Here is a 21376-nt window from a genome sequence, read left to right as displayed (position 1 = left end):
GCAAATAAATATCCAAACTAAAGATCACTAAAAACAACCACACGGCAGTATAATAGTACAGATACAAAGCATGAGCGCGAGAAAGATGTAACTAAGTGTCTTCTCTACGCTACAGAGTTAAACCAATTTGTAAGATTAACGACATAATATACAGGCCAACCGAACCGGTAAATACCACCCTGAAAATGACGATTAGGAGGCTAGCCATCTGCTTTTGGCGGCCCATTGTACATGTTCTTGAGCAAATCTTGGATTTTGTTGTACATCATTGAGGCAGGGTCGCTTGTTCCGGCGCTGCTTTGGGTCGGCTTCAAACTTTCCTGAAGCTTGATTTTTTCGAACAGGTATTGCTTCTCGGCTTCTGCCTCGTGCAATCTTTGTTTGAGGTACCTACTAGCGTAATCCTCTTCCGATTTTTCAGTCTTGGCGAGTGCAATTCGTTGCAGCCTCTCAGCTTCCCGACGGGCCTCGTTAGCCTTGAGCTCGAACATGTCGGCCTCGGCTTGTTTAAGACGAACGATACTGTCCAGCTCATCGATCTGCATCATCTTCCTCTGCCTTTCCATCTTCAGTGCAGCAACCTCCCGAGCTTTATCCTTGAGCTCTTGTTCGCAAGCGTCTACAGCCAGACGAGCCTTTTTCACCATCCGCATCTTCTCCTCCGCGACCATTTCCATCTTTCTAACAGCTTCCTGCACTACGTCGGCTATCTTATTGAATGCTTCTTGTGGGGATACCATCCTTCCAGATTCTTCACCTTCTTGATTTTTTAAACTGTCGGTGTCGAGCTCTGGAAAGGAAACACAATTTCAAACATTACAGAATAAGAAAAGGATGCGAATCGGGACCGTGTGTTTTAGTCGAAGAAATCCATGTATCTCTAAAAGGTAGGATCATAGCTGTCAATTTCAAATAGCATTATACAGCTATAATGAAAAAAGCGCTATGTAAAAACTTAAAAAAATACCTATAAAAATTATTATATATGCAAAATAACAATAAAAATGCATTTTTACAAAAAAAAAAAAAAAAAAAAACTTACGAATTAATTTCATAGTTATCATTGGACCCAATAAAATGTCAAAAAATATGATTATAGATTGTTTTACAAGCAAAAACAATTAAAACACTAGTACTTCGATAAATAAATACTCAAAGTTAATCAAATTCAAAATCTAACAAATTTCTTCCTTATTTTCACCGTTGTTGTTGGTACTCTTGCATACAACATATTATATTATAAAATCAAAACCTACCTAATGATAACTATTACTCCCTCCGTCCGGTATACTATTACTACTTTGTAAAGGGACCGAACACTAAGAAATAATAGTATTTCACTATAAAAGTGTGGTTCGTAAACAATAAAATCACAGTATTATGATAAATTTATTAAAGAATTAATAAATAAAGTAATGCGGAAATTAGAATAAATAATGTCAAATTGATTATAAGGTAATAGTATTGTGAGTACATAATTATTTTAGATGAAGGAAATATATATCCTAAAATTTAAATGAAATGGCCAAAAAGGATGTTTTTATAATAAATTAAATGATTAGTAGATTAATTAGCACAAAAATATTGCTCCTGCCGAAGCTGCTCTATGGCCCAAATGCACGTTATTGACAACTGTGAACAAAATACAAAAACTAGATTCTCATAAATCAAAAGGACAGATTGCGTAAATAGACTTTGTAATAAACAGTATACCTTGAAAGAACAACAAGATTACTTTGCAAGCCACCGAATCTGCAATGCCGCTTCTCAGTTTCTCAATTAGCTCCTCACACTTCCAGAACAATTTCCTGCCTTTCGGATCCTCACTCCCGCGGAAAATACGACTTACAAAGTCAAGTTCTCGAATCAAAGCGTCCCGATCCCAGCTCGGAGCGCAGTGCTGGAAGACATCTTTAACCCATCCCACAAGCTCAGAAGCCCTAGAGCAAGCTTGACACCTAAAAACCATCTCTGCTGAAGTGGACGAATTTTTAACACAAGGGCCCATACCAATCTGTCCGTTACGAATGGCACAATCAGTGTGAGTCCAATGGGAACACGCATCGCACCCGATCCAGCGGCATGTGTTAACCTCGAAATCAAACTTGTTGCAGATCACACACATGCACAGATTGCAGAAACCATTTCTTTTCGAGCACAGGTCGCAGCCACAATCCTCTGCCGGTAATGTAGATCCACACGCTATGTTTCGGCACCTCTTGTATAAGAAAATGTCAATAAGTGATGCTTGAGAGAGGCAAACACTTGGATGCAAAAACGCCTGAATTCCCGTCTTTATAGAAACTAGAATTTCAAGCTGAACCCTGTGCGCCATTATCAGTGTTTTTTCAGTCAAATCGCCTCTACTTTGAACCTGCTTTTGCAGGGATAAGAACTCTTCTCTTTGGTGAGAACTACCCAACCCTTCAAGAAACGATCGAAGTTCATTTTTGAACCTGTCAAGATACTCATCCGGAAGATTCTGCATTCTATCGGCAATAATTTCCACTCTTTCTCCAGCTACATCTCGAAGAGACATCTTATCTGAACTCGCAATGTGGCGGACAACAGAGTGCTCGGCAAAGCCGTTATCTCTTTCCTTTTCCTTCTCCAGTTTCTTTGCTGCCAATGCCTCAGCAGTAGGCCAGGTTTCTCTTGAACTGGCACTTTCAGATGGAGATTCACGCATGTTATCAGAATTCGAGCCGCGTTCCTGAAGATTTGGAGATCCACAGGCATCTGGTGAAACCAAGGAGAGAGAGGTCTGCAGTACCCCGCCTCCTGGTCGGAGCTGCTGCTGCTGTTGCCGAGGAGGTAGCATTGAGGATTGATTGTTGAAATGAGATCCAGAAGACGTTCCCATCTGAATAGAACATCGAAACTCAGGATTAGCGAAAAATCAAAAGTAAAACATAACCCAATCAAGCTCAAATACAACATAGATTCAATCTTCCATGTGTAATTCGACGTAAACTACTGCAATTGGAAACTACCATTTGTAGAATAAGATTTGAAGGAAGAACACTAACAATGGAAATATATATATATATATATATATAAACAACATCAAATAGAACATCTAAAGCCAAAAATGAAGACAGTAGCAGAATTAGCGAAAAACAAAAAGTATATCATAACCCAATCGAGCTCAAAGCGACAAGCCGACAGCAAATCAATTTCCCTTCCTTATATACAACATAGATTCAATCGTCCATGTCATTCTGATGTGAACTACTGCAATAGATAACTACCAATAAGATTTTATGAAACCCTAACAATGGAAACATATATATATTATAAACATCAAACAGAACATCTAAAGCCAAAAATTGTGAAGAACAGTATACACTTAAGAAGAAGGACAAGGAGATAATTGCAGTTCAGCAATCGAAATACAAATCAATCGTTCATTTCAACAGTGGAAACACAATCCGAGCTAAAAAAAATTCATCGGAGATCAACCATGGCTCATCACAGGAAAAATAGGCAGAAAAGAAGCAATGCGGCTGCTAAAAACCAATCGATTTCACGAATCAAGCTAACATCAACGGAATCATACCAAAACCCTACCACAGGACAAAATCAGCACCGATTACCAGTGAATCAAAACGAAAACCTAGTTCAGATAAATCACCAACAAAAAAGCTTGACAAACACTAATCCTCCTTACCTCGACACGGATCGATTCACCGACTGACAACAGATCCAAACCCTCGCCTATCGTAGCGGAACTTTCGCCAGTCAGAAACCCAAGAGCACTCACCGCAGCATCTCAGGGCACCGAAACTTCTTCGAAACCCTCCGCGTCCGCTTCTTTGACCGACGCACCCACTCACCCGTTGGATAATGCAATGCAGACAAACACCAAAATAGGGAAATGGCGGTCGTCAGGATCACGAGGAACCCGTGAGGCCCACCATAGTCAACATTTCTCCTCTCCCTTTGGTTGACTTTCTTTGCCCCCACGACTGCTTCGGTTTCATTAATCTAACCAGGACAATTTGAAGACACGACTTTCGTTTAAATGACGCTGTACGAACCTAAACTCGTGCTTTTGGATTTCTGGTTGGTTTTCAAGTTTGACTATTTTTTTTTTTTTTTAACGTGAAAATTTGTTGCCGCTATCGAAAGTACATCCTGTATAAATTCTCGACGAAACGAAACCTAATAACCTGCAAATCAGGTCTAACAAAAAATTCACACTAGGCGAACTAGGTATGACAAGTGACTTAAGGCGTCGGGGGTTTGAACCTATTACCTCACGGTCACAAGCTCAACCTCTATACTATTAAATCATCCCTGTTATCATTTTAATAAATGACGGCCAACGGGCGTTAGGGAAGGTGATTTGAAATTAATTTAAAATTAGATATTAACCTAAATTTTTGTTTGAATAATAAATTTATTTAATTATTTTTTAATATTATTTTTTATATTTTAAATAAAAATATTAAATAAATAAATTCAATATTATGATATAATATTCTATTAGGTAAAACAATGTATATCCATAAAATTATATATTCTATATTGTTAATTTATTTATGTTATAGACACCTCGAAGAAATCCATATAATTATAAATTATAATATGAAAATAATTTGAAAATCGAAAGGCAACAAACAGACTCCGTGTTGAACATATGTCTTCAATATTTTTTCATCTTCGTGATTACGTATCATATAGTTATCTATCTTTCAATGAAAAAATCCAATAATTTTGATACCTCGACTACAACCTTTTGTTGTCCATAAATGTCTATTCAAAGGTATCAAATTATGCCATTTTTATTTATTATTGTAAAAATTATTTTTATCTTCAAATATTACATAAATATCTATTTATATTATACATCAAATAATTATTTTAATTTAAAATTTTATATTTTCAAAATTTAAACTCCCATACAAAGACAAGCTCACGGTTGATGGCAGACGTGTTCGGATGTGCATGTGTGGGCATGCCGGGTCTTTTCAAGTCGCATACTACTATTATTTTTAAAATTGTATAAGCGGTAGATATCGATATTGTATCGAAATAAAAATTTTCGATATAAACGATATATATCGATATTGTACTGAAAATTGCGGTATACCGAAATTTATTATATTAAAAAATTCGATACGGTATCGATATCGATCGGTATTTTCGGTACGGTATGCTATGTAGAGTGTAATTGATATTGAAATACATACATGACAAATAAGAAATTGCATACTGTAAAAGAAAATTAAATTTAAAGTATATTGTAAAAAATAACTATACTACCCCTACCCTACCCTACCCTACCCTAGTATCCCACGTTTTCCCAAAATGCATCTCCATCTTTTGCTTTTCCTTTAGAAGTTGTCCTTTGTTCCCAAACTGCATCTGCATCTGCATCTGCATTCCAAACTGATTTGCTTTTAAAAACTATGCTTTGTTCCCTAAGGCGAGGATAGCTGAAACAAAGAAAGTTCAACATCAGGACGGAAACTTATGAAAATAAAGCTACGAGGAAAGGCTATTTATTATAAGTGACGTGACCTATAGCTTTGTCTCTTTATATCCGGTTTCATCGTGTTGAAAGCTTTAGTCGCGTAACCCTTACCGGTAATGCTATGAAAGACTCCATCTTGCCTCATCGCAGCGACGCTCGCCCCTTTGTTGGCGCGGTGTTGGAGCGCTAGGAGCGCCAAACCGCAGAGGCGCGGCGCCTCAGACTCGCCGTAGAGTCCGACCACTCCGCATGTATTGCAAGCATCAAGATCATTGACGTTATCGGAGAATCCGTCATATGCACTGTCAGCATCAAAATCATTGATGATATCAGAGATTGAATTCTTCGAGAACGTTACACGGCTTGGCTTCTGAGAGGATAGGGAGAGCGGAAGGAAAGCTAAGGAGGACGCTGGATAAAGAGATGTTTGGTTTGTGCGAGGAGAGTTTCATGGAGTTGGAAGAAAACAATGCCGATGGTGCTGTAAAAAATAACTGGTGCGGTGCAGAGTGTGGTCTTTGCGGGGAGAGTTTGACGGAGTTGGAGGAAGACAGACGAACCGATGGCGCGGTGAGGAAGACGGTGGCCATATCGAATGAGCAGAGGATGAAAATAGTGGTGGTGAGAAGACAGTAGTCGTAGCGGTGGGAACTTATATGGAGTATTATTTACCCTACTTTGTACTATTGAATGCCCTCCCATTTAACTAATAAGTAAATAATAGTACTATTAAAACATATCAAGTATAATAACAATAATAATAGTAACAACATAATCCCTTCGTTCCATAAATAAGTATCAATTTATTTTTGTACGTAATTTTAATAATATTAGTATTATATTGAGATATAATAGGAATAACGCAGAAATGACCAAAATAACCTTATTAGTATGTGTGATATAAAAGTAATGACATTTGTGTAATATATTGTAAATTGTAAGGGTATTTGTAATGTTAGGTAGATCAGTACGGTTACTAAAAAGAAAAAATGGATACTTTGTTAAGGGACGGACTAAAATAAAAAAATGAATATTTTGTTATGAGACGGAGGGAGTATATTATTACATCTTCCGTTTAATTGAATTATGTTAATTTTCCTTTTTGTTAGTTATTTCATTCAATTATATTATTGTTTAGAAAAGGCAAAAAATAATAATTTAATAACAATTAAATTTTGACTAATTAAGATTAATCTATTTAAGGCGGATCTATTTATTTATTTTAGTTTGAAATATTTTTATCTTAAATATACTAAAGCGCATTTGTAAAAAAAAAAAAATCTAATTTTTTTACTAATAATTATTTCAATAATTTATTTTTAATTGAAGGTAAAAAAAGATATCGAATTTTTGAGATATCACGCATATGATACCAAAAGATTATCAAAATTTTCAATCTTTCGATATACTAATTTTAATATGACATGATATTGTACCTATATTTTTGATACAATATCAATATTTAATTTGACATTCTCTATATATAAAAAATAAAAATTTGATTCAATATTATTACGAGGAAAAATTAATAAATAATAAAATTTTTGAAAAAAAATCTATATCTAAATACAAAATTTCTAAATTTATGTTTTAAATAATTACAATAAAAAATTCATTACAACTAATTTAAATTTTTTAAATTTTAGTATTATTAAATACTTACCCAAACATAATATATATAATATACATTAAACCTACCAATACAAAATTCTTAATAAATAACATAAAAATGTATAATATCTATCTTAAATATACAATGAACCCATAGATGTTTTAAATGAATTATTATATATTTTAAAAACTACTTAAAAAATTAAATTCCATGTCATATGCAGTTGGAAGCTTCCAAGAAAGTCCGTATTCAAAAACATAAATAAAGAAATAAAGGCCATATATCTATACCAAAAAATATTTATTTCGTATAATTAATTAAATATAAATATAAATATAAATATAAATAACACCATGGGGTGAAAACTCATACTGAAAGGTCTACCATCGAACGACGTCGTCCGTTGACAAAATAAATAAATAGACGAAAACGGCAGCGCGTTTCGCAACATTCCACGAAGGCACTGGCCTGCCTGCTAAACGTGCACCGTCGATTTCCGGGGAAATCAACGGCTGGATTCGTCCTGACCATCGCCTTCAAGAAAAGTGCGTCATCGGGCTAAAGGATCAACCAAAATTCTCAACCACGAATTCCAATCCCAATCCCCAATCTTTACCAAATCCAAGAATAAATTCCCCAATCTCGATTACGAGTTCGATAGCAATTTGTGTAACCCGATTAAGAATATAATAAAGATCAGAGCTTTTTGTGCGAATGATTCCTGTTTTTTTCAACTGACCAGGAGCGTGGCTTTAATGGCGGCCGGGTCGGGCCGGACCATATCGAGTCGGGTCGGGTCGACGCGGAGGGTGAATGAAAATTGCAGTTAATGGACTCAACCGACAGACTATATAATAGTTATAGACTCTCTCTTCAGGTCCATATTTGCTCGCGGCGAAGAATCTCAAATTCGTTCTCTTTCCGGCTTTCTCGAGAATTCTTTGACAGGAATTTCAAATTCAAGGAGAAGAAATTGATAAGGTAGGGTTTCACTGCTTGCTAATTTCTCTATGTACGTTAATTTCCTGCGACTTTGTTTTTTTAAAAATTCTTAGATGTTCGAGATTTGACCTACTATATTTGGGAATTGATTCTGGACTTTGTCAGATTGTTGATGATTTTATGGTATACTTTTATGTGAATCTGAATTTTCTATAAGAAATTGACTCTGTTCTTCTAGCTGCTGCAGCTTTAATGGCGGAATCATTTTTCCGTGACATAAATTTGCTGTTAGAAATCGTTTCTAAACTTCTAGTTGCAGCAGCTAAAGCTTTAATGGCGGAAATTTTGCAATGAGAAATTCACTCCGTTCTTCTAGCAGCAGCTTTAAGCCTTTAATGTCGTATTCTTTAGTTTTCTACGAATCTAAATTAGCAGTAACGTATTCCCTCTGTTCTTCTAGCAGCAGCTTTAGCTTTAATGGCTGAATCTATAGTTTTCCATGAATCTAAATTTACAGTAACGTATTCACTCACTCTGTTCTTCTAGCAGCAGCTTTAATAGCGGAATCTATAGTTTTTCATGAATTTTTCCATGAATCTAAGTTTGCAGTAACGTATCCACTCTGCTCTTCTAGCAGCAGCTTTAATGGCGGAATCTATAGTTGTCCTTGAATCTAAATTTGCAGTAACGTATTGACCTAGTTCTTCTACTAATACCTTTAATGGCAGAATATGTATTTAGTTTTCCATGAATCTAAACTTCGCAATAAACAATTGATTCTGTTCCTCTACTTGCAGCTATAATGGCGGAATCAATAGTTTTTCCATGAACATATAACCTTGAATTAATTATGTTCTTCCAATGGCAGAAATAGCTCCATAATCTCTGGTTTCTCCGATGCTGTAGCCGCCGGAAAATCCGAGCAGCAAATGCAAGAATCCAAGGCATCCTCTGCCAACCGCAGCTTCTACCGCCGAAAGCCGATGCCTCAGATTGAGCCATTCTTCACTCTGGAGTCGACGCCGGCCGCCACTGACTATGCCGCCGCCTACAATTCCCCATCCGCCGCCAGCGTCTCCTCCAGCCGGAGCCCCTTCTCCCCCGATCTCCATCAATCGAACATCAGCAACTACGGCTCGCCCTTGAGCGAGTCGTCCATAGTCGACGACGACAGCAAGCTGATGCACGCATTTTGGGTTCTCCGGAACGAATTGTACCCGCCGGAGTTCAATTTCGATAATTCCACCTCATTCTCCGGCCAGCCGTCGTCGTTCAGCCGGTACAACCGAACCCTCGAAATGGCACCCCGAATGGACCTCAAACAGCTGCTCACAACGTGCGCCGAGACCGTCGCCGAAGCCGACTCCGATCGAGCAGTCGCCGGATCTGCTGCCGAAGCCCTCTTCGACATTTTGGAGAAAAAGGTTTCTGTCTCCGGCGATCCGTTGCAGAGATTAGGCGCTTACATGCTCGAAGGTCTCCGAGCACGGCTCTTGTCCTCCGGCAGCGCAATCTACCGGAAACTTCGATGCAACGAACCGACCGGCCCCGAGCTCATGTCGTATATGCATACGATATACGAGCTTTGCCCGTATTACAAATTCGCGTACGCTTCATCGAACGCGATCATCGGCGAAGCGATGGAGGGTGTCGACAGGATCCATATTATCGACTTCCAAATCGCGCAGGGAAGCCAATGGGTGTCGTTCATTGAGTCCGTCGCCGGCCGACCCGGTGGCGCGCCGACTGTCCGGATAACGGGCGTCGACGACTCCGACTCGATTCATGCGCGCGGCGGAGGGTTAAATCTCGTCGGGCGACGTTTATCGGAAGCGGCGAAGTCGTGCGGCGTCCCGTTCGAGTTCCACGGCGCGGCGATTTCTGGATCGGAGGTTCGACCGGAGAATCTCGACATCCGACGCGGCGAGGCCTTGGCGGTGAATTTTCCGTATGTTCTCCACCACATTCCCGACGAGAGCGTGAGCACGGCGAACCACCGCGACCGCCTCCTCCGGCTGGTGAAGAGCCTCTCGCCAGAGGTGGTGACGCTCGTCGAGCAGGAGTCGAACACCAACACGGCGACGTTCTTCCAGCGATTCTCCGAGACGCTCGACTACTACACGGCGATGTTCGAGTCGATCGACGCGGCGCGGCCGAGGGACGACCGGATGAGGATCAATGCCGAGGAGCATTGCGTGGCGAAGGACGTCGTGAATATAATCGCGTGCGAAGGGGTCGACCGGGTCGAGCGGCACGAACTGTTCGGGAAGTGGCGGTCGAGGCTGTCGATGGCGGGGTTTCAGCAGATTCCGGTGAGTCCGTCGGCCGGAAAAGCCGCCGCCGGCGTGTTGAAAGAGTACAGCAAAGATTATGGGCTGGCTGAGGGCAATGGTGCACTTTTTCTTGGATGGAAAAACAGGGCTTTGTCCTCTGTTTCGGCTTGGAGATGACGATGATGATCGAACCTAGGAATCGTCGAAGGTGGTATATCTATGTGTATGTATATGTATTTTACGTGTATGAATACGGTTTCAAGTGTAGATTTACTGAATAATAATTACCCTGTGTAAGGATGAAGGCTGATTAGTACTAAACTGTATGGTTAAAATAGAATTTTTTTTTTAAAAAACACTCTCTTAAAATATTGATTTGAAATGATAATTTAAGTTTTATTTACAATATAATTATATTGAATTATGTTATAAAACTATTAAATGTCTATGTATTAAATAGTGGTTTATAGAATGTATAAAATTAAATTATCTAAGTTGAGTGTTGGAAGGCTTTCCTCTCCATTTTAAATTCAACTTTATACTATTTAATTTCAATTTCTTTCTAAAATATCCTATTTTAATATTATTCAAAATTAAATTTAAATAATAACTTGATTTTATGGGTAAAATTAGATTTATTTATTTCTTCAAGCAATAAAAGTTTATAAAAATATTTATGATATGAAAATTTGTTGTACCAAATAAATTTTAAATCAAAGATAATAGTTTGTAAATTAGTATGTCGTATTAACCAAATCCTACATGGCAAGTAAAGTAAAAAGATATTGTAAATTTTGAACTCGTAATCTTACTGCCACATTCCACAAATTATTTAATATTTAAATAATATAATTAAATTGATGTTGTTGCATGTTTGGCACAATTACAATTAAATAATTAATTAATAAATGAAGTGCATGTGATGTTGAGCGATTGATTAGTGGAAAGTGAAGACAAAAGGCTGTGATTCCTTGTGTCACTCACTCATATCCCACTTTATTAATATTTAAATATATACATAATGATTGAATCTAGTGTTTTATAAAATTCTAATTATTTTCACCATGAATATTTGCAGTAAAAATTAAAAATTTAAATTATTATTTGATTACTTCTTCTGTTTAGACTAATTTTTGTTTTTTTTAGTTGAGGTATATGGTTTACAATTTTAGATATTATGTAATTAGTAAGTAATTAAAGAGTATATTAATAAAAATAATTATAAATTAAAATTAAAATAACTAAATAATTTAATTATAATTAAAAAAATTATAAATTATGAATTTTAGAACGTGATTAAAATATGTAAATATATTTTTAAAAAATGAAATGACAAATTATGTGGGACATACGAATATAAATAATATGATTAAAATATGTAAATATATTTTTAAAAAATAAAATGACAAATTATATGGAACATACAAATATAAAAAATAGACAAATTAAATGAAACGAAAGGAAATAAATTATAATTATAAAATTATTTATACGCGTGAATTTAATAAATAATAAAAAATGAAATAAAATTGGTATAAATATGAAGGACGGAATGTATGTATAAATATATAATATTCACTTAAAAAATTCAATAATTTAATACCAAATATATCCAATAATTAACTTTTATATTATAAAAAAGTTACTAAAATTATGTAATCACAAGGCAACAAATAAGTAAAAATGAAAAAATCTTTCAGGACTCAGACCATCTCCATTTATTCAGTTTTAACTAGAGTTGCTATAATTATTTTATTTTAACCATAATTCTAATTTTTTACTATTGTTCTTCAAATATTCAATTTTTCTTATTATTTTAAACAAATTTTTTATTTTTATAATTTAAAATATTTTTTTTTAAAAATTTTAAAAAATAAAAATAAATTTAAAAATTAAAATAAAAAATTTAATTTATGTTTTTTAAATTAGGAGCAACCCCAAAAATTGGCATTGCTACAGTGCAACACTAAAATTAGCATTGCACTGTAGCAACGCCAATTTTTTACGCACAATTTGGCATCGGTTTCTTTACGACCCTTGGTATTGGATTGGAGATGACCTTATATAAAGAATTATTTGATGATTGTTACAGTGCCGTTACTTCTAATATCCACTTATCCTATAAATTGATAGTATATAATAATAATTTATACAATGTATATTATTTTTAGCGTAAGAAATATGCTCATACTACTCTAACACGTAAATATTTTCTAATAAAAATCATATTGATTAAATCAACCTAACACTCTTATAATTTCCAAACTATTCCTATATTTAGGGCATGTTTGTTTTGTAAAAATTATTTCAAAAGATATATTTTATGTAAGATATAAACAATTATTTATAGAATATAAAAATAATTAATATATGTAATATATTAATATTTTTTTTAAAAAAAATATACAGAAAAGAAAATCCTAGACTTTATTTTAAAAAAATAAAAATATTCTAAATAAAATATTTACAAATAATAATAATAATATGTTAACATATCCACAATTGAATGCGTATATTATAAATATATATAAGAAAAAGAATTAATAAGTAGTGGTGGCTGTATGTAGGCAGCATTATTAATGGACAGTGAAAATTATTGAGCAGCCTTAACATAACATAACATGTGAGAAGACAGAGCGACACATATATACAATCTTTTTTTAGTCGGTAAATATAAATAATAATAAATAAATAAATAGTAAATAATATATTCGTTACTTATTGATATTATATATATAATTAGAATGTTATTTCAAGACTAATAATAATTTTATTTTAAATTTTAGAAGAGTTTTTCTTTTTTAAAATAAAAATTAATATTATTCCGTGCAATATTGTCTTAAGATTCTTTATAAAATTATATTAAATTTGTTTATTTATTTTATGATTTTTTTAATTATTCAGCTACAAAATATTTATTTATATTTTTATTATACGTAAATTCACAAATTGTAAATATTTTTAAATTTACGTATTTTTTTATTAATATTATTGAATTCGTTTATATACAAATGATAAAATAGTGTATCACAAGTATTATAAACTATTGTTAAAATTTGTATCAAAATTTTTTGAATTTTCAGTCGGTTAAAATTATGTTTAATTTTTTTTTTTTATCGTTAATTAAATTTATACATAATCTATAGTAAATAATTTTATTTTACTATTATTTATAAAATATTAATATATTAAAATTTACGAATAAAAAAAAAAAAAAAGAATATAATACATTCATTCAAAATAATAATAATAATAATTCAAATCACAACTAACAAAACTATATATATATATATATATAAATATTGAAAAGGACATCCTTTGACATTCTTATTTTTGTTGCAAGAAAATATACGCCTACGCACCTACATGCCTATATAGTAGTAGTACAATTATTATGTACATACTTACATACATACCTATATATATACTTATACAATTTCAACTATGTATATATATCTCTCTATATATGCATAGAAATTCATTCACGTATTTGGTTGTGTCGTCGTCTCCATTTCTTCGGTGTGGGAGCAGCCACAGAGCGCTCTCTGTGTGGCTTCAAACCCAATCTGCGGAGAGACGGGCCGCCATAACCGCTAATCTGTTATACTGCAACTCTACTCTATAAATCTCTCCCAATTCCGGCAGAAAAACGAAAAAATAATTAATAAAAGATTGGATTTTGGAAGGAATAACGGAGCGGAGGAAAGGGGGAGAGAAAGCGCGAGTGTCTGTCGTCTCCCGGCGGCGCCTGCTTCTCCTCTCGGATCTTCAATCGACTCCGGTTGTTTTTTTAGATTTTGATTTTGGTAAATACCAGCTTCGCTGTTTAGCGATTGATTTGTTTCTTTTGATTTTGGTTGATAATGGTTGGGTGTTGTTTGTGGATTGGTTGATTGATTGATTGGGGATTTGGATTGTGGATTGTTTATGTTGGATTATGGATCTGTTGGGGATCGAACGGTGGCTTGTTGAACACGAAATTTGCGGTTTATCTGTTGCGATTAGGTATTGTTTGATTCGATCGAATCGATTTAGTCTGCATTGCTTTGTTCGATGATTGTTAGTTCATAGATTAGGGAAAACTGAACTGAATGGCGATGCATATAGAAATGTTAGTTTGGTGATCTGAATTGATCATCCTTGCTCTTCGTTTTTGCTCATCATTGTTGTTAATTGATGCTTCGAGATTGTAGAATTGTTTGGCTGCGATTCAATGGAATGATTAGATGCTTAATCGAGTAGGTTTTTCGAACTTCAAGCTGGATGATTAGTTGGAGTTTGTTCAATTTAGGTGTGACCTAATGGAGATGGATCCTGGGAAGCTGTTCGTTGGGGGAATTTCATGGGAGACGAATGAAGATCATCTTCGAGAGTATTTTGGAGCTTTTGGCGAAGTTGTGGAAGCTGTTGTGCTGAGGGATCGCTCCACTGGACGCTCCCGGGGGTTCGGTTTTGTTGTTTTCGCCGATGCTTCTGCAGCTGAAAGAGTTGTCAAGCTTAGGCACATCATCAATGGCAGAACTGTGAGTAATCATTTCTTGCGTTGGATTAAGAGAATGTTTGGCTTACTTGATGATAGACGTAGTTCTTTTATGGTTCGGTTTCTTTCCTTTTACAACTATGATGAAACTTGGGGATTCTTGTTTATGTTTAGAATCATCGACTTAAGTGAGATGATAGATATAGTCTTTTATGGTTCGGTTTCTTTCCTTTATTTGCGACAATCTTGATGACACTTGGGGATTCTTGTTTAGATTAAGAGAATCTTCGACTTACTTGATGATAGGCCTAGTTTTTAATGATTCAGTTTCGTTCCTTTTACTCGCGACATTGTGATGAAACTTGAGGATTCTTGTTTAAACTAATAAAACCTTTGACTTAGTTGATGATAGGTGTAGTTTTTTTAATGATTCAGTTTCTTTCCTTTTACTCGTGTCAATTTTGATGAAACTTGGGGATTCTTGTTTAGATTAAGAGAATCTTCAACTTACTTGATGAATACTTAGTTTTTTTATGATCAGTTTCTTTACTTTACTTGCGACAATTGTGATGACACGTGGGATCTTGTTTAGATTTATAGAATCTTCGACTTACTTGATGATAGATGTAGTTTTTTGATAATTCGGTTTCTTTCATTTATTCGCGACATTTGTGATGACACTTGGGGGATTCTTGTTTAGATTTAGAGAATCTTCAACTTACTTTTTTTGATGATTCTGTTTCTTTCCTTTTACATGCAACAAGTGTAATGACATTTGGAGATCTCTTCTTTTTAGAATAGGATTCAAGGTGGAAATTGAGAAAAATCGATAGATTCCTTATATTAAGCATAATTTAGTAAACAGCGTGAGATCATTTATTTGAACACGTGGCAAGGACATTTCGAGTAAAACATGTGTTGTTCGAATGCATATGGCAACATTTTGATATGAACTTATTTCCATTTCTGAGCCAATTTGATATATTTGAAGCAACTCATTCAAGAAAGCACCCGAACATTTATTCAAAACTGTTTTGTGTGTATGCTCACTTGGAAATACGTTTCTTTTCTATCGTCAGGTCGAGGCAAAGAAGGCCGTTCCGAGGGACAACAACCAAAGCTCTACCAGAACAACGGGAAGCACCCAAGCATCGTCGTCACCCAGCCCTGTCCGAACAAAAAAGATTTTTGTCGGAGGATTGGCTAGCACCGTCACCGAGAGTGACTTCAAGGCGTACTTTGAACAGTTCGGGACAATAACCGATGTAGTCGTGATGTACGATCATAACACGCTGAGGCCTCGAGGCTTTGGATTCATAACATATGACTCCGAGGAGGCAGTCGACAAAGTTCTTGTCCGACCCTTTCATGAACTTAATGGGAAATTGGTCGAGGTCAAGCGAGCCGTTCCGAAAGAGCTTTCTCCGGGGCCTACGCGAAGCCCGTCCACCGGTAGTCTCAACAATGGCCTGAATAGAGATATCAGTCTCTTGAATGCTTACGCTCGACAAGGATATGGAACAAGAACGGATGCTCGGTTTAGCCCCGGAATAAACATAAATCGAAGTGGATATTCTTATCCTTCGTACAACCTCAGAAATCAGAGCTCGGGGCTTAACATGGACTCGGGATTCGATCTGAACTACGCCCTCGCCGGAGATTCTGGTTTAGGATACCGACGAGGGATGAACTCTTACTTAAGCAGGAATTCTGATAAATACGATTCCTTCTTGAATGCTGCGGATCGAAATATTTGGGGGAACGGTGATCATAGTTATGGAGCGACGGGAAACGATCTTTTTACCTCTCGAATTGGAAACGCCGGTGTTCTTGGACGAATCGGGGATGGTATATGGAACAGATCATCGTCTTCTTCCATGAGTAAGTTCGGCAATAATATTTATGGCTACGGCTACGGCGACAACAGCATTCTCGACATGGAGAATTATTACACCCGAAAAAACTTCGGAGGCCCTGTTGGTACAACGTTGTCATCATCGAGCAACAGCTTTCGCGGAAACAATTCTTCGTTCTATTCAGGCGATGCGTGGAGCCTTTTGTCTCCGGAGGTGGTCGAGCCTTTCGCAAGATTTGGTGCGAACGGTGGTGCAACAATGAACGGTGGTGCGACAATGAACGAGCCGGTTGGATACGGCAGGAATTATGGCATTGCGGCTGCATCGAACAAAGGTAACTCTAACTCTAACTCTAACTCGACTGTGTTCGTTTGATGTCGATCGGGTAGTTGTTTGGTTGTTTATGCCTAGAAAAGAACACGGTGTTTGCCCGTAAAATTTGCATGATATAGACGACGAGGAAGGAGTGATGATGATGGGGGATTTGTGTTGTGAAACAGGAATTGCAGCGTAGGAAGAAAAAACACACCAAATAGTAAACTACACAAGCCACAGTAAGGTTTTATTTTTCTTCTTGTTCTTCTTTTTTGGATGAGTAGAGAGAGAAAGAGATATGTTTGTTTTTTTGGTGGTTGTTTTTAGGGATATATATAAATAGAGAGAGAGAGGGTTTTGCGGTTCTTTGTATGTTTATTTGGATTGGATGGATGGAATTATATGAATTATGAAATGGGATTTAAGATGATGAATTGATTTGTTGATTTTAGAGTGAGAGGAACAGTTTTGTTAGAATGAAATGAATTTTAAGTGTACATTTTTTTTTTTAATTTTTTTTTATTTTTATTATTATGCAATTGGTTATTTTATGTATTTATGATATTAACAAGAATATATATATATCATTCCATACAAAATTTAGTTTGAAAAACACTATCACTTAAATTTTATTTTATTATTAAAGACTAATGTGTTACTTTAATTGAAATTGTTTTAAAGAAAAAAAACAGTTAATTAACAAATGAGCACAAGTAATGAACAAAGTATGAGAATACTATTGAACAAATTACAAGATACATAATATGCTAAAAGCATTCCATTAAATTCTACTATTTATTTTCACTTGTGTACTAAAATAATTGTAATTTAATATATATATTTTTGACAAAACAGCTTTGGCATTATATTGAAAATTTTTATTAAAAATTTAAAATATATCCAAATACTCGACAATATGTTGAAAACTAGTTTAAATTTATCTGGTCTACATCAACCATAGCCATAGTTATTGGCCATTCATGTGACACTCATTCCAAATTGTCCATTGCTAGACAATACATTGGGCTTTATACAGATATAATTTTTAGAAGTATCGGAATTTTAAAGTTGAAAATAAAAATGTTTGAATATTTAATTTGATGTTATATAAGACAAAATAAGTGTATAATATAATATATATTGTTTTTTTGAAAAAAGTATTTTTGATAAATAGTATGAAAATTTCTAAAAATGTATAGATAAAAATAATTTTAAATAGTGATACAATAAAAAAGTAAAAGAATAAACATAAACGAATCATGTATTTTACCCTGTCAACATAATATAAATAGAAAGACGACTTTAACTAACAAAATTGAAAGCATATGTTACATGTACATAAAAAATTTATATGTTAAAATTACCTGTAGTATGTATTTTATTGACAATTGTATTATTGCTAGAATACCTTATTTGGTGTTAATAATTCATATTTAATATTAATATACCCATTAAAAGTATTCATTTTAAACTATGTAATATATTGCATAATAAACATATTCATTAGACAATATTTCATTCTAAATAGTAAAGATCAAAAGTTCAACTATAGTATAAAATGATCATAAATATTATTGCTAAGCTACATAATATTCACATCTCATATATATTTACTTTTTTTCATTAGTCAAAATTATATAATATTTAATTTTTAAATTGTCTTGCTTAATTTATATATAATTTATTTATAATAAATAATTTTATTATATTTATTTTAACAAATAATAACTATTTTATTACTATTTTTTATATTTATCTCAGTATTTTTATTAAATATTTTTTTAAAAAATTGTAATATAAGGCACGGGTTTTAATGTAAAATTTTGATTGAATTATATATATTATACTATTTTTTATAGTAAAAAAAATGATATATAATTTTAGGAGTAATAATATAAAATAAATAAATCCATTTTTATGAGATGAGGGAATATATAACTCACTACTGTGTAACAATTATTTTCTCCACATAAAAAATAAATGTAAAGGATAAAATATAATTTTTTAATAATAATAAAAAAAGAAATAAGGATAATTTTAAATAGCAAAACGAAAAGAAAACTGAATATAAAATCTGGATAATAAAATGGAAAAAAAAAAAAAAACGTGAACAAAAATTTCCATTTCTCCGTAATAGCAATAATAATAATAATAACAAAAAAACAAAATAGCATCAACAACACCCACCTGCCGCATTTTGCTGCCCATTTGCATCTGCATCAGGTGCATCCGCCGCCGAAGATGACGTCGGCGACGATGCTGTTTTCTGGTTTTGATCGCCGCCGGAAGCGGCGGCGCCGGCGGGTTCTAAAATAACAGTCTTACCATGGGAGCTACTTAAATCTCTCTTCATCATACTCATGTCCTGCTGCTGCTGCTGCTGTTGCTCCTCTGATTTCGACTTTGATTGCATCACTTTCCGGCTAAGTATGTTGTAAATCTCCTTAACCACCAGCTGGAATGCCGCCCCCACGTTCGACGAGTCCAGCGCCGACGTCTCGATGAAGAACATCCCCTGCGCCTCCGCCAGAGCCTTCCCTTCAGCCGTCGTCACCTCACGCGCCTCCTTCAAGTCCGACTTGTTCCCCACCAGCACCGTCACAACGTTCATGTCCGAGTGAGCTGTTACAATAAAAAAACACATAGTGTTACATCAAATCAAATATCTAAATCAATTTTACATTTAAACGTTACGGTTAATTTTATGATGCAATGTTATGCAAGATAGTGTGTAGCTTACTATGGAGTTCATTGAGCCATCTCCGGATATCGTCGAAGGTTTCGCGCCGGCTAATGTCGTAGACGAGAAGGGCGCCGACAGCGCCCCTGTAATAAGCAGAAGTGACAGCCCGGAACCTTTCCTGTCCGGCCGTGTCCCATATCTGAGCCTTGATCTCCTTCCCGCTGATCTTCATCTTCTGCGTTTGGAACTCGACTCCAATGGTGGATTTCGAGTTCGGGTAGAACTCGTTTCTAGCAAATCTAGCAAGCAAATTCGACTTACCAACAGCCGAGTCGCCGAGCAGAACAATCTTGAATAGGTAATCCTCAGCTGGTCCCTCCTCCTCTGCTGTACCAGACTCCATCTTACAACTTCATAATTTTCGAGCACGAAAAAGAAGACCACTTCGATAGCTTTAAGGCAAAAAGATGAGGCACGAATATCGGGTGGTAGCTAAGCAGGGAAAGTCGAAAAGTTTCCTGAAATAGTAGCTTTGCTGCAGATGATTCTAATCCAGATTTTGATCCGGCGCTGCAGCTATGACCTGCACCGGCGCGAGCAAGAATTTGAATCTATAAACAATTCAATCTAAGAATTTTACTAACGAGTGTTAGGTAGTCGAAAAAAGAGCCTTAAGAATGTTCATAGCTGCTCTACTTGGAAAGAATGAATGTTGTGTGTGACATATTATATTATCTTCTTTCTGTAAGGTCGGAAATATATTATTCATCTCATAAAATTTCAATAAAAATACACTATTTTATCTAAGGAAAAATTAACATCAAAATAATATTTAATCGAGAACTCATAAAAAAAATCCAAACTGAAACTAAAACCAAACAACCCATGTGTAAGCAGTATTCTTAATCGTTGTAATTCTTTAGGTGACCTTATATAGAAATGGCTAATCTTATTCATTGTTGTTATAGTGGTTTTATAGCACATCGTTACAAAAAGTACTAAATACGTGAAAAGTCACAATCAATGAATGACATAAAAATACACGACATCATCAACGTGACAATGAATGAGATATAAGATACTTTTACACTGAATCTACTAAGAATGACAAACAATAATTAATCAAAATTACATATATATGATGTGTGTGTTAAATTAGGGCCAAAGGAATTAAAAATCAAGTTTTTGCCCTTAGCAAGAACAGCATAGAGCTTGTAAGCAACATTTAGATGGAAATCTGCCTATACAAATACAATTAATTTAAAGTTAAAAAAACATAAAGTTCACACTGATCAAGAATTTTGTAATCCTAAATATATATAATCTCACAGTAAGATGCAAAAATGATTTCCATATCTCAATCAATTTCAAGTTCCTTAATCAGCATTGTCTCCTAAATAACAATCAAAATGGATCTCATAGTTAACCCAGAGGAGAAATTGAAATGAAGGGGCAGAAATAAACAAAAAAGTAAAATTAAATGGTCACATCCTTGAAGAAAATAGACAGAATTCTCAAGATAATGACAACTGCATAAATGGAAGAGAACATACCTAATGGAATCCTTCTCCTTTTCCTTTCACCCCACAGAACTGTCTCCTGTGATCAAATCAAACACAAAGTGCGCACAGATTTTTCTTTCTTTCTTTTTGTTTTTTCACATATATATCAGCAACGGATCAAATCGACATTAATGGAGAAACATGAAATAGGGAGAGAATCAAGATTAGATTTAG

At 34.8% G+C, this 21376-nt stretch overlaps 4 protein-coding genes across 8 annotated transcripts; 2 read left to right on the top strand and 2 right to left on the bottom strand.

The window, feature by feature from the left end:
• Window positions 1-9: 9 nt before the first annotated feature.
• LOC127253271 (OBERON-like protein) lies at window positions 10-3944 on the bottom strand. Its single transcript, XM_051277752.1, has 3 exons — window positions 3671-3944; window positions 1714-2863; window positions 10-790 (listed from the first exon to the last, which is right to left on the bottom strand). Exons 2-3 carry the CDS (start codon window positions 2861-2863, stop codon window positions 201-203), a joined length of 1740 nt encoding a protein of 579 aa, XP_051133709.1. The 5' UTR covers window positions 3671-3944; the 3' UTR covers window positions 10-200.
• A 3741-nt stretch (window positions 3945-7685) lies between these two features.
• Window positions 7686-10730, top strand: LOC127253342 (scarecrow-like protein 21). Its single transcript, XM_051277895.1, has 2 exons — window positions 7686-8072; window positions 8902-10730. Exons 1-2 carry the CDS (start codon window positions 7921-7923, stop codon window positions 10481-10483), a joined length of 1734 nt encoding a protein of 577 aa, XP_051133852.1. The 5' UTR covers window positions 7686-7920; the 3' UTR covers window positions 10484-10730.
• A 3035-nt stretch (window positions 10731-13765) lies between these two features.
• On the top strand, window positions 13766-17401 carry LOC127253434 (heterogeneous nuclear ribonucleoprotein 1-like). 5 transcript variants are annotated; one of them, XM_051278039.1, is made up of 4 exons: window positions 14119-14311; window positions 14598-14829; window positions 15866-16976; window positions 17143-17401. In XM_051278039.1, exons 1-4 carry the CDS (start codon window positions 14244-14246, stop codon window positions 17154-17156), a joined length of 1425 nt encoding a protein of 474 aa, XP_051133996.1. In that variant the 5' UTR covers window positions 14119-14243; the 3' UTR covers window positions 17157-17401. The 5 variants fall into 5 exon arrangements, with proteins under 5 accessions (XP_051133998.1, XP_051133999.1, XP_051133997.1 ...); XM_051278041.1 differs by lacking the exon at window positions 14119-14311 and adding an exon at window positions 13766-14087 and having other exon boundaries at window positions 15866-17401; XM_051278042.1 differs by lacking the exon at window positions 14119-14311 and adding an exon at window positions 13766-14112 and having other exon boundaries at window positions 14549-14829; window positions 15866-17401.
• A 1729-nt stretch (window positions 17402-19130) lies between these two features.
• Window positions 19131-20043, bottom strand: LOC127253334 (ras-related protein RABA5a-like). Its single transcript, XM_051277883.1, has 2 exons — window positions 19698-20043; window positions 19131-19579 (listed from the first exon to the last, which is right to left on the bottom strand). Exons 1-2 carry the CDS (start codon window positions 20041-20043, stop codon window positions 19131-19133), a joined length of 795 nt encoding a protein of 264 aa, XP_051133840.1.
• Between the last annotated feature and the right edge of the window lie 1333 nt (window positions 20044-21376).

This window comes from Andrographis paniculata, unplaced genomic scaffold (genome assembly GCF_009805555.1).
Source record: "Andrographis paniculata isolate CXL003 unplaced genomic scaffold, ASM980555v1 Contig50END, whole genome shotgun sequence".
Taxonomy (NCBI): domain Eukaryota; kingdom Viridiplantae; phylum Streptophyta; class Magnoliopsida; order Lamiales; family Acanthaceae; genus Andrographis; species Andrographis paniculata.
This window is presented reverse-complemented; position numbering and strand designations above follow the sequence as displayed.